Consider the following 12,111-nt stretch of genomic DNA (forward strand, 5'->3'; position numbering starts at 1 on the left):
TGTAATATAATGTATTTTAATATCCTCTTTTTTAAATTCGAGAGTTCATCTATAAATTATTTATATAATGACGAAATATATATATTAAAGAAAACTACAGTACAAACTAAAAAAAACTAAAAAAAAAACTTAAAAAACATCTCCTGGCGTCTTCTTACTCCCTCCATAGGCCTTCTTAAATTTTTTCTTCACTGTTGACCTTGAAGTTTCCTCATCCGCTTGAATTTGATTGAGAATACTCCTCTTGATTTGACATATGAAGGAGGTCTTTAATGAAACTGTATCCTCACTGTCTTAACAGATTCTCACCTACTTTCGCTTCCACTCTTGCCCCAGAATTTCTCCACCTCCTTTAAGGAAGTGATTTAACTCTGCTATATCACCCGAAAAGTGCTATAAGTCTGAGAAATCCTTCCTGAGGTCCTGGGATGTCATGGTCCGGACCTTAATTATGGATAGTTCATTTGTGTGGACCACCGCTAATGTAGTTTCCGGTAGTGATGGGATCTTTGATACTGTGGGGGGCTTCAGGCACTATGGGAGCTGCTGGGTTTTCTCCTGAGATATTTGGACCTCTGCTCTCTGTGCATAGTTTGATGTCATGTTTGAGTGAGGATAAGAATGATAAATAAACTTAAAACTAAAACAGTGAAAAAAGAGAAAGGAAGGTAAACAAATAAGAGTGACCACAAGGGGGACCAAGTTCCTGGGTTTCGGCACTTATGGGATGCCAGATAAAAATAATAAAATAAAAGGAAAAGAGTGCAGAGAAACCATGGACATGTTTAATCGAATAAAACTGATTTATTTCCATTCTTAAGTCTCTTCATTGACATTTTGAGTGTTTATTTACATGGGAACAAAGTATTAAGGCAGACAATATGCCTTTTCATATCATAACTTATGAATATCTATTTACTGTTTTTTAAAAACAACGCATCTACAATTATTACAAAAACAGTAAATTATAATTATAGTAATAAACCATAAATAAACAAATAGTTAGTAAATTATCTACAATTTTAACAAATAGTAAATTATAAAAGCTGAAGAGGGGGACACAATATCCCCATAATATTGTAAAACGTAATATAAATGGCCTTGAAGAGAAAAAATAATGGATTAAGAACCAATGTGTTTTTATTTCTTTTTTTTTTTTACTTTAAATCATTGTAATTTTATGAGTTATTTTTATATTGTAGTTTTTGATTAGATGTGTTTTCTTTTAACTATGCATTTCTGTTATTCTGAAGGGACCTTATCCCAAATTAAAATTTATTTTCTAATCTTATATATATATATAGTTTACCTCCAGTCCTCTGTTTATATCTGATATGTTAGATCTGTAATTTGTGTGTATATGTGTATATATATATATATGCTTATTTCCATTATTATCTTGTAGTATATTTATTTTTTAGGAGGTGCAGCTGGTGGCGGTTATTCTCAGGTAATTCCAATGGAAGAATTTAATCTACACCTAACAGGAGATATTCATGCTGTTACGGCAGCAAACAATTTGCTGGCAGCTCAAATAGAAGCTAGGATGTTTCATGAAGCTACACAAAAAGATAAAGGATTATTTAATCATTTGGTCCCACTGGTTAGAAATAAAAGAGCTTTTTCCAAATGTCAAATTAGGCGATTAGAAAAGCTTGGCATTGGAAAAAGAGATCCTGATTCTTTTACTGATGAGGAAATTAAACAGTTTGTTAGGCTTGATTTTGATCCTTCTACTATATCTTGGAATAGAGGTTAGTTCTGTATCAAATTCAATGAAGTTATTTTATTTTAATTGATATTTGTTTATATGTTTATATGCTGGGTTCCTTTTAATTAATTTAATACATTATTGTGTTAAGTAATTAATTATGGTATTATTCATCATTAAGTGTAAATTATGTAGTCAAGGTTTTTTTTATTCATATACATTTGACAAAATTGGAAAATAGATAAATAATTAGAAGCTGTGTATAATCCTAGTAATTGGAATTTTGCATACATACAAAGCTTAAAAAAGAACATTGAACTGTCTAAAGATAAACAAAAAAGAAATGAAGAAAAAAAAAGAAAATGAGATGAGTATTTTAATATATTTGTATTTAGTTAGCTTCGTTCATCTAGAAACATGAAGGCAATTGGGTTTTTTATTCTGTTCCATGTATATACTGATTTGTTTGGTACTTTTAAATGTTTTTTTCCAGAAACAACCAAACACACAGTTAAACACCACAAACAAATATGAAATTCACCATGAATGGAAGATTACTTTTATTAATGAACATGGAAAGATCTTTCATTAGTCTTGGTAATGTGTAGAGTTATGAAGGCTTTCCAGTAAAATTGTAACTGTTGTAATTAACAAGAATAGGAAAAAAAGTGTTACAGAAATAAAATAATTAACCTAATTTAAAAAACTTTGAAAAATATATTACCATTAGGAAACAATTATGTTTTGTTGTAAAACAAAGAAAAAAACAGTGTTGGTGAGAATTTGTGACTCAAATAAACGTTAATACCATTATCGCTGATGTTTGGGAGGTTTAATCATTGAATCACAGGATAGAACATCACATCATAGGAGCTGTTCAAGGATCAAGATAGTTTTCCGAGTTATTCCATGTTAGGCACTGATAAAAGGTGAAGGTGAGGTTTTTTTAATGGTGTTTTGAAACTATAGTTTAAATTAAAGTTTCAGTAAATATTTCTATTCCAAAACTTGTACTGCACTTGCTCTGTAGTTTTTGACAGTCAAAATGGGTCGTTGGAACATACCTATGAACCAATAGTTATGGGTTCAAAAAAAGCAGTTGCCAGCTAGAGAAAAATCAATGAAAATCACGTCACAGTTAATCTCTTAAAATAAAAGGGAATCTTTCCCGGCCGGACATGCCCCACTAAGACCCCCAGGTCCTATATCACTTTTGAAGTATTTACTTGAAATAGGAAGAGGAAATTTTAAAATAGTTAAATTGAGTGATATTTTAAAAGTGCCTGAAATTGGAAAAATGGTTTATTGAAGGAATGAGGTGAGCTGGGACTGAACTAATCTTTCCAAATGCTTTGACAGGTTTGATAGGATGGAGATAGGTCTAAAGTTGGAAGCTGCGGAGGGACATGGGACCTTATTCCACAGTTTAACAAGTACTTCTTTTCAGGCTGTGAGAAAAATGGAGTTATGAAGGAAAAAGTTGTAGATGTGTTGAAGAGCAGGAAAGATGACAGGAAGGTTTAGTTTAATCCTTTTTACCAGAATTTGGTCTTGTCCAACGTCGTTCATTCAGGATTTTAGCTCAGAGGCAATAAAGTCATCAGGAGTTATATGAAGAAAATAGAAAGATCTGGGTTAAATGGAGTTTGAGGAATAGGAAGGGAAAGTGGTTAGACCTGAGGCTCATTCGGAAGGATATCACTCCAAAATACATTTATGTTGTCCGATAAGACTGGAGAGGAGAATGTGGAGCTGGTAATGGTGAATTTTTTTAGGATTTTCCTCTTACTCTTAGGATCTGTGGCTTGGAAGAGGATACTGTAAAAGTGCTTTGCCTTTGGACCTCGTAAGGTTGACCGAACTGTGTGAGGTTTCCAAGGGACTTGGTGGTGGAATAATCATCTGGAACCCCTTTCATATCAAATATTATCCTACTTTAAGCTGTTCCTCTTCTTTTTGTTCCATTATTCCTAAACTATCATCACTCCTAATAAATCTCCTTCCTTTCTCCTTCAGCTAACATGTGTTTCTCAGGGATTCTCACTTTTACCAACACTTTTCTCCCTGTACATCAATGATCTTTCTGATTCTATTCACCACTCACAATTCCAATGATCTCTAAATTTACTTATCCTTTCATCCTACCGAGATGCTGTCCATGGGCATTGAACAATGATCTAAAGGCTGAATTTCGGAAAAACCAAGGACATCCTCATCAGTTCCAAGCAACTCCTTTATTCCCGCCCTTACTATTTACCTCAATAATCATTCAATTAATTTCTATTCTATTACAAAAACCTCAGAGTCTTCTTTGATCAACACCTCTCCTGAAATAATCATATTACATATAAATTTATGGCTGTACTTCTACAATTCCTAAGATTCTGTGATTTCATTCCTCAAAATACCTGTCAACTCCTAGTCTCCTCTCTCTTTTCTCCTTCCGCCTTGACAATGGTTGCTTAGTCTACTAAGTGCTATCTACTGGACTAAAGAGATAAGGCTGAAGAGATTCACACATTACTTAATAACATTTATCTTTGGGTTTCCCAGAAACTAGATCTCAACTCATCAATCTGTATATACTGTGATGCTATTTTAAGCATGTTTAATAATATTATTAAGTAGTCGAGACATTAATATTTTGTCAAAAATTTAATTAATGGCGAGAAGGCTCATGTTTGTGGCATAGTAAAAGGGAATAATTTTTTTTAAATAAGGAGACAGGACAGATTCCTGTGAATGTGGAGAGAGGAAGTATGTAGCTGCTTAAGAGATGGATAAATGTGTTGGGAGGATTTTCTAGTTCCAAGAATTGAAAATTCTGTTGGCTAGGGTTGATAGCAAGACAAGAAAGTCAATTATAGGACAGAAAACTATTTATTTATCTGGATTTCTAATAGTGAACTTGGAATAGAATGAAAACAACAGAAATGTCTCTTTTCATGTGAGATTAACAATTGGTGACTAAAAACTTACAGTTTTCTTTGCAAATGTGTGAAGTGAGAATATAGAGTCACTGAATGCTGTTGTAAATGTATTAGTTTAAGTGTGAATAATGTACAAATTGTTTGTTATTGCATATTTAAAAATGCTTACTAATGGGAATTCCTTATTTTATTTACTTCCATAGCTTTAGCTAATTGTAGTTAGTTACCTCTCATTTTATGCTGTTTCAATATTTTGTCTTAAGTTTCCACAAAATGAAGTATGGGCTTATGAATTTTGTCTCTATAATGTTTAAAAAAATTACTATTTATTTATTTATTTTTTTGAAATTTCAATATAGTCAAAACATGGAAATTACGTTTTTGTTACAGTGATTGATACGAATGATAGATTTTTAAGAAAAATTACTATTGGTCAATCACCTACTGAAAAAGGTTTTACTCGTGAAACTTCATTCAGCATAGCTGTTGCAAGTGAAATTATGGCAATTCTTGCAATTGCAAGTGACCTCAAAGACTTGAAAGATAGGCTGGCACGAATAGTTGTAGCATTGAATAAAAATGGTGATCCTATAACAGCTGATGATTTGGTATGTAATTCATTCTAACTTTATAAAAATAAGTTTATAATAATGTTTAATTTAATCACTTTATTTATTCATTTTATTTTTACAAAAAATTATTTCATTTTAGGGTGCTACCGGTGCAATGGCTGTGTTACTTAAAGATGCAATTCAACCAACATTAATGCAAAGCCTTGAAGGTACTCCTGTTTTAGTACATGCTGGACCTTTTGCAAATATAGCTCATGGATGTTCATCCATCATTGCTGATAAAATAGCAATGAATCTTATTGGACCAGCAGGATTTGTTATCACTGAAGCTGGATTTGGTTCTGATATTGGTATGGAGATGATTGTGATTTTTCTATTATAGAATAATTATATATTTAACTTGTAAATTTCTTGTTAAAACTAATATTTATTTATTTCTTGTTGGCATTAAACTTTTTTGATGTTGATGCTGATGTGAGGCAATTAAGTCATAATAATTAACAGTTGCTGTTATGGTTATTTCAAGTTTTTTTTCCGTCATCATTATTTTATTTGTTAAGTAGCCAGTTGGTAGTTTTCAAACATTTTAATATAATCTGTAAATTACCATCAAAATTTTAATTAGACTGAAGTTACATTATAATACAGAATATAAAATGATGTCTTAGGAAGAATCCATCAATCATGGATTAATACATAAAGTAATGTAGGGCAAACAAAATTATTAAAACACAACTTTTTTTTATCCTTTTCTCTTATTATCTTTATTCTTCTCCAGTGTTTTGGACCTACAGCTATGATCAAGGAGACCCTTAAAATTGATTTACCTAAGTTTTAAATTCAATTGGAGGCTATTATGTTCAAGTCATTTTATAAACATTTGTACTCTAAAGTTTTACCAGTGAAATGGGTGAATTAAACCATTTTCTCAAAGGAGGTGGCTGAATGGTGGTAAGAATTGAAGCGAAGGTAGTGGAAGACCTTCTAACCAAATGAGATGCAGACTCATTGAAAGCGTATGAGGTATCTAGAATAAAGAGGAGTCTTCTTAACCAAATACTAGCTGATGAGGAAACATCATGGTCTAAGTTAAAGATAGACTTAAAAAAGCTTTCGGAGGCGGGAGATGGACGACAGAGGAAGATATCCTCCAAATGTTAAGGTAGGTGAGAAAACTTTGACAGACTAGTGGGCATTATGCTGAGGTTCTCCTTGTCCGGCATAATCAAATGGAGAAAATGAGAGAAACAGTGGATATCGAGGAGGCCAAGGGAAGAATGGGATTCCTGGATACAATCCTCAAGCTACAGTTGCCCAAAGAGACAGGAAGAAGAGAAGGCTTACCGAGCAGGCGATCTTTCATTGCTTGCGTGAAAAACATGATCGATTGAAGAGCAAGAGAAGAAAAATAAGAGAAGAAACTGAAGAAACTGGATGGACAAGGATTACATATAATCACCCTAGGAACACCATAACTCTTAGAAGAAGAGAGCCCTGGGACAATGGCTAGGAAAAGTCCAACCTGCATAGTCTGAGGTGGAGAAAAGTACACCAAAGAAGAAATGATTCCGCAAGCGAGTCCACAGAAGTGTCGAAGGCCTCTAAGACAAAATTAGAAGAAAGGGAGGTGGGAAGAGGACAGAGAAGCAGAAGGAACTTGTGGGAATGTACTGAGGAAGAGAGAAGAACCAGGGAGGAGATCTGAGGTGCCTATCAGCAGAGAGGCGACCACACATCAGTGAATAAAAATGTTAGGAGGGAGTACGGCGGTCTGCCAGTCATATGGGTAAAAGGAGGAGTGAGGTGCCTCGTAGATAGAGGGAGATCCAATATCATCGTGGATTGAGAAGCGCTGGAGAAGCTGAGTAGTGAAAGAGGGTTGTTCAAGCATTAAGCTGACAAGAGACTGGAGGGAAATAATCCTAACTCGGTACGATGATGTCTTTCAGGGAAGGAAGGTCCTTGGAGTAACGGGTAAGACAAAACACAAGATTCCCTTGAAACAGGATAGGCTAACATATACCTACATATATCCCCAGGCACTCTGTCAGTACATTAGAGAAGAACTGGATAATCTGAGGAGACAGGGGATTATTACGTCTCTCTATAACAGTCCACTGTGGGTGGTCAGGAAGAAAAGTGTACCAGGTGAAAACAAAAAAAATACACGGTGTTGTTTGATTATCGAAAAGTAAATGAGAGTACGGTCGGAAAAAAGTATCCAATACCAGGATAACACGATGATATCCTCGATAGGCTGGGTGAAGCAACAATTTTTAGCACTCTAGATCTGAAGGCAGGATATCACTGGATTAATATGTACCCCAGAGACCAACACAAGACTACATTTACTTTTGAGAGGGGCCACTACGAATTGATTCTGATGCCATTCAGCCTGAAAAACACTCCTATTCCAAAGGTTAATGGATTAGTTTTTGAAGGGACTAGATGAATTGGTTTACCAGTTGTCTACTGACTGCCGAGTAGAGAGGACGTATCCAGTGAGTTTTGTTAGTTTTTTGCGAATTAAAGTGCTTGTAGAGATATTTTTGAGAACAGGAGTGTGCCAAAACGTTGGTACAGAAGTGGTTTAGTGCGGAGTGAAATTTGAACAAATTCCACCGAGCAGTTTTGGCTGAATTTAGGAAAAGAGTGGGGCCACGAGGAGGTTTTCACCCCACGTGACCGAAAAAATTAACGGTATCAATTTGTGCAGTAGACAGTTGTATACACCACAAAAAGCTGCGAAAAACGAATACCTACATGACCCCAATCGGAGGACCCTGGGGTGAGTTATACATTTTTAAAGTTTAAAAGTTAAATTGGTTGTTGGAGTGAGGTGCCTGGAGTGGCTGGAGTGGTGTCGTGCCATGCACTTTGCCCAAGAGGGGAAAGTGTATAATCAAGGGAAGTCGAAATATTCCTTCCGGGGCCCATATCATGGCCGGAAATGAGGTGAGAATGGCAAAAATCTCGGAGACTTCAACGGTGGGTCAAGAAGGAAGTTGGCCTTCCTTGGTAAATGAGGAGACTTTAATGATGGATCAGGATGGAAAAGGGTCATCGATGGACTTGTCGGTGATTTTAACGCCTGATAAAGAAAGTAGGTGGCCCTCCAAGAAGAATTTAATAGTCGGGAAGGATGGAGATGGACCCTCAATGTCTGAATCGGACTTCCCAATGACAGATGCGAGTGTGGGGAGGCAAGTGAGCCCACAGAGCCCCAAGGAAAAGAGAAAAAAGAGGGCTAGAGTGGAAGACTCTCTCTCAGAAGATAGTCCCACCGAGAGATCCAGGACCCTAGCTGATGGAATCAGGAGGTACCTGACTCACACTAAGATCAGCTTAAAGAATCAGGAGCACATAAACCACAAAATTGGGGAAATCAGGGACATTGGTAGGACTAGAGGCAAATGGCACTCCGTCCCTGGTATAGTTAGGGAGGTGGTCCGGGAAGCCTTATACACCAACCAGCTCTACAGCATAATCACTGATAAGGTTGTAGAAATGGTGGCTCCACAGATAGTGAAGATGATAGGGGAAGCGCTGCAGGGATGTGAGAGTGAGGCGTCTCCTACCTGTGAAAGGGTCAGCGAGGCTAAGCCACGAAAGAAAACAGCGGAAAGAACCCAAAGGTAGAAAGGAACCACTAGTACCAAAATGTCATGATGCTGCCCCGGCTCCAATGCCCCTGAAAGGGGTGAGAACCCCATATGCCGGAGCAGGAACATGACGGAGGACTCAAGTGAGGATGATGAGGTGTATAGGGCGGTTCCGGGCCTAAGCGACCCCCCAAGCGAAGCACGATGCCGGCAAGGAGGATTGGGTCTTGGTACAGAGAAAGAAAGGGAAGAAGGAGGAGCAAAAAGAGGAGAAGAAGGGCAAGCTGACGTTCGCCGGTGTTCTTGCCTGTCTCCCACAGGTATCTAGAAGGGCAGAGGAGACTGCCACCTATGTGACATGGTGGAGTGGATAGTGGAGTGGATGAGACCCTGCTTCTCCTGTTAGGGGTGGGCTATCGATGACGTGGGTGGTGGAAGTCCATCAGTCAGTGAGGCTCGCCCTGATGAACTTGTCCACAGCAGACACAACGACAGGATGGTGGAGCATGACCATCAGAGATTACCTCAACCCCTGTGGTGTCAGAAGTATGGACACCCTGCCCAGGCATGCACAGAGGACCTGGCGTGTAAGTGGTGTCTTGGCACAGGCATAAGATAAAAGAATGTGCGGCAGTGAAGAAGGGACTGACACCGCGCTGCAGAAACTGTAGCGAGCAAGGCAGAGAGGGGAAATATCTCCAACATTGTGCGGGGACCAGGGAATGCCCACTACATCTGTAGAAGATGGTCGTGCAGGCGAAAAGAACGCGGTATGCGTAGGCTGCAGAACCTGCAGGTCAATATGGGCCGAAGACAAGTGGTCGCGGACGAACTTAGGACTCTCGCCCGGAAGGTCGACATGGTAATCCAGGAACCATGTTATCGCAACTATGTGGTTACAGGGTTTGGTGTGGCGTCGAGGGTGTTCGCTTTGGGCAGTGGTGAGAGGAGGCCTAGAGCGGTGATTGTGATAGTTAATGCCTCCCTCGACATTATGGAACTGAAGCAATTCACCACAGCAGATCAGGCGGCATGTTACAGGAGGTGGGGAAGGATCTCTTTCACTCTTGTTTTGTCGTACATGCCATCGCCTAGAAGGAACAATGAAGATATCAACGATAGTATCGCTGCTGTGGAGGCTGTCCAGAGAAGAGACCAGACGTGTTGGACGTACTGGACGGATGCTGGTGGATAATGTGTAGCCCCATCTTAAGGCACTCAAGCGAGTGCTGGGCTGCACCACGTTTTTAAAATAATTATTGTTCTAAAAAATTAAATGGTTCCACCAAATAATTTTGTAAGTATTGATGAAAATAAAGATTAAAAAAGAAAAAAAAAGATGTTTATTGCCAGCAGTAGCATGCGCAATCCTAACACACTACCCCACTGTTGCCGAACCCTGTATGGCAGCAATGCCAGGAAGGGGGAACAAAAAAAAAAAAAAATGTGAATTGGTTCGCTAAATATATATGGAAAACCAGTTAGCATTTAGCAAAACCAAAAGTTTTTGGGACATATAATTTCAAAAGAAGGAGTAAAATCTGATGCTCAAAAAGTGGCAGCCTTACAGCGGATGGTAAGGCCAAAAAATATTAAAGGGATTAGACGGCTGTTAGGCACAGTACTTGGTTCCCCTTAATAATCTTCTCAAGAAAAGTAGCAAATTGATAATAGCACAGGGCATGGAGCAGAATATTTTCAATTGCATGGAGCACTTGCAGGGAGAACCGGTCCAGGCATTTCTAGATTTTTGGGAGCTATTTACCCTCACCACAGATGCCAGTAAGTGTGCCCTGGGAAGAAGATACAGGCAGAGACCGCCCAATAGCATGTGCCAGCAGTCACCTGACGGAAGCGGAGGCTTGTTATAGTGCCCTAGAGATGGAGCTTCTGGGGATTTTGTGGGCAGTAGACCACTTCTGACCCTATGTGTTAGGTAAGCGGTTCTGGGTCAATACGGATCATTGCCCTTTGCAGTGGGTTGGAAAGTTAAAGTTATCATCCACAAGGACACGCGATGGAAAGAATTTCTTAGCAAGTCCAACATGGATATTATTTACAAACTTGGTAAAGAAAATGTGGTGTCTGACTTGCTTTTGAGGGCAATAACAGTAAATGAGATCAAAGACAACCAGGGAGGCCCTTCAGTGGAAGCAAGGCAGTTTCTGCATGAGTGGACTAATAATAATGATTATTGTTATTATTATTATATTGCTATTGATATATTCTGTTTCATATTTATATATTGTACGAATAGTTAACAGGGAATATCCGTAAACTGGCAGTATATCGAATGTATATATAAGGAACTGCTCCTACAATAAAGTTCAGTATCAAAGTTGCCATCAAGCATTGTGTGTCAAAAAACCTTGTTCCTTTTTTAGTATCATTCTGATCCAGAACAGACTTAATTTATAATTACTCGAATATTTGGGCCTAAAATCAAATTGTCTTACATTATCTTGTCATAGATTGGAAAATATAATCCTAAAGTTTTGTGTCAATTCCATCAGTGAAATTTTATGAATCTACTTTTGGACACAATTGTAATGATGTTTTATTTTTTATGATTAGTCATTTGTTTTAAATTTTTTGTTTCAGGTATGGAAAAATTCTTTGATATAAAGTGCCGTAGCTCTGGGATGATTCCAAATGCTATAGTTCTTGTGACAACGATCAGAGCTTTAAAAATGCATGGAGGTGGTCCCCCTGTAGTTTCAGGTCTTCCCTTGAAAAAGGAGTATGTTGAGGTAATGGATTTAAGATAAAGTGAGGAAAGGAATAGGATGGGAGGAGAGGATGTTAAATAATTAATTGGTATATTGTTTTTGGACCTATGAAATGGTCATAGAGACATAAGTATCTTGGAAATAATCAAATTTAAAATAATAACATAATTACAGACATTTAAAGGTATATATATATTTTTGTTACTGAAGGTAGGCAGTTTCAACTACCTCAGCTGCACAATAACCTCAATAAATAATTTACTGATTGAAATAGACCAGTTTTAAAAAGCTCAAACGGAGCATTAATCTTTCTTGCCAAGGATACTAAAATCACAAAAAATCTCTAAAACTCTGAAGCTAAAAGTGTTCAATACCATGATGAAGTTAGTTCTGATTTATAGCCCAAGGCTCATGGAATGTACCATAGAATGCAGAATTGAGAGACTTGAAAGGAAAGTCCTCCGTACAGTAATGGGAGCGTTTTGGGATTAGAGCATGTGCAGGAGAAACTGAACTGCTTGCAGAGATTGGTCAGTCAATATCTCATGATAAAAAGAAAAAGATCTA

The 12,111-nt window shown here is 37.5% G+C and overlaps 1 protein-coding gene across 1 annotated transcript in view; it reads left to right on the top strand.

The window, feature by feature from the left end:
• The window catches only part of pug (pug C-1-tetrahydrofolate synthase, cytoplasmic), a 54,372-nt gene that overhangs the window by 30,191 nt on the left and 12,070 nt on the right, over positions 1–12,111 (top strand). Inside the window, exons 11-15 of the mRNA XM_067051187.1 lie at positions 1,422–1,754; positions 5,032–5,249; positions 5,353–5,563; positions 11,417–11,565; positions 12,048–12,078. Coding sequence (XP_066907288.1) covers positions 1,422–1,754; positions 5,032–5,249; positions 5,353–5,563; positions 11,417–11,565; positions 12,048–12,078 — 942 coding nt within the window. The remainder of the gene's footprint in view (positions 1–1,421; positions 1,755–5,031; positions 5,250–5,352; positions 5,564–11,416; positions 11,566–12,047; positions 12,079–12,111) is intronic.

This window comes from Halyomorpha halys, unplaced genomic scaffold, assembly GCF_000696795.3.
Source record: "Halyomorpha halys isolate HHAL.00 unplaced genomic scaffold, Hhal_1.1 Scaffold1261.1, whole genome shotgun sequence".
NCBI lineage: Eukaryota > Metazoa > Arthropoda > Insecta > Hemiptera > Pentatomidae > Halyomorpha > Halyomorpha halys.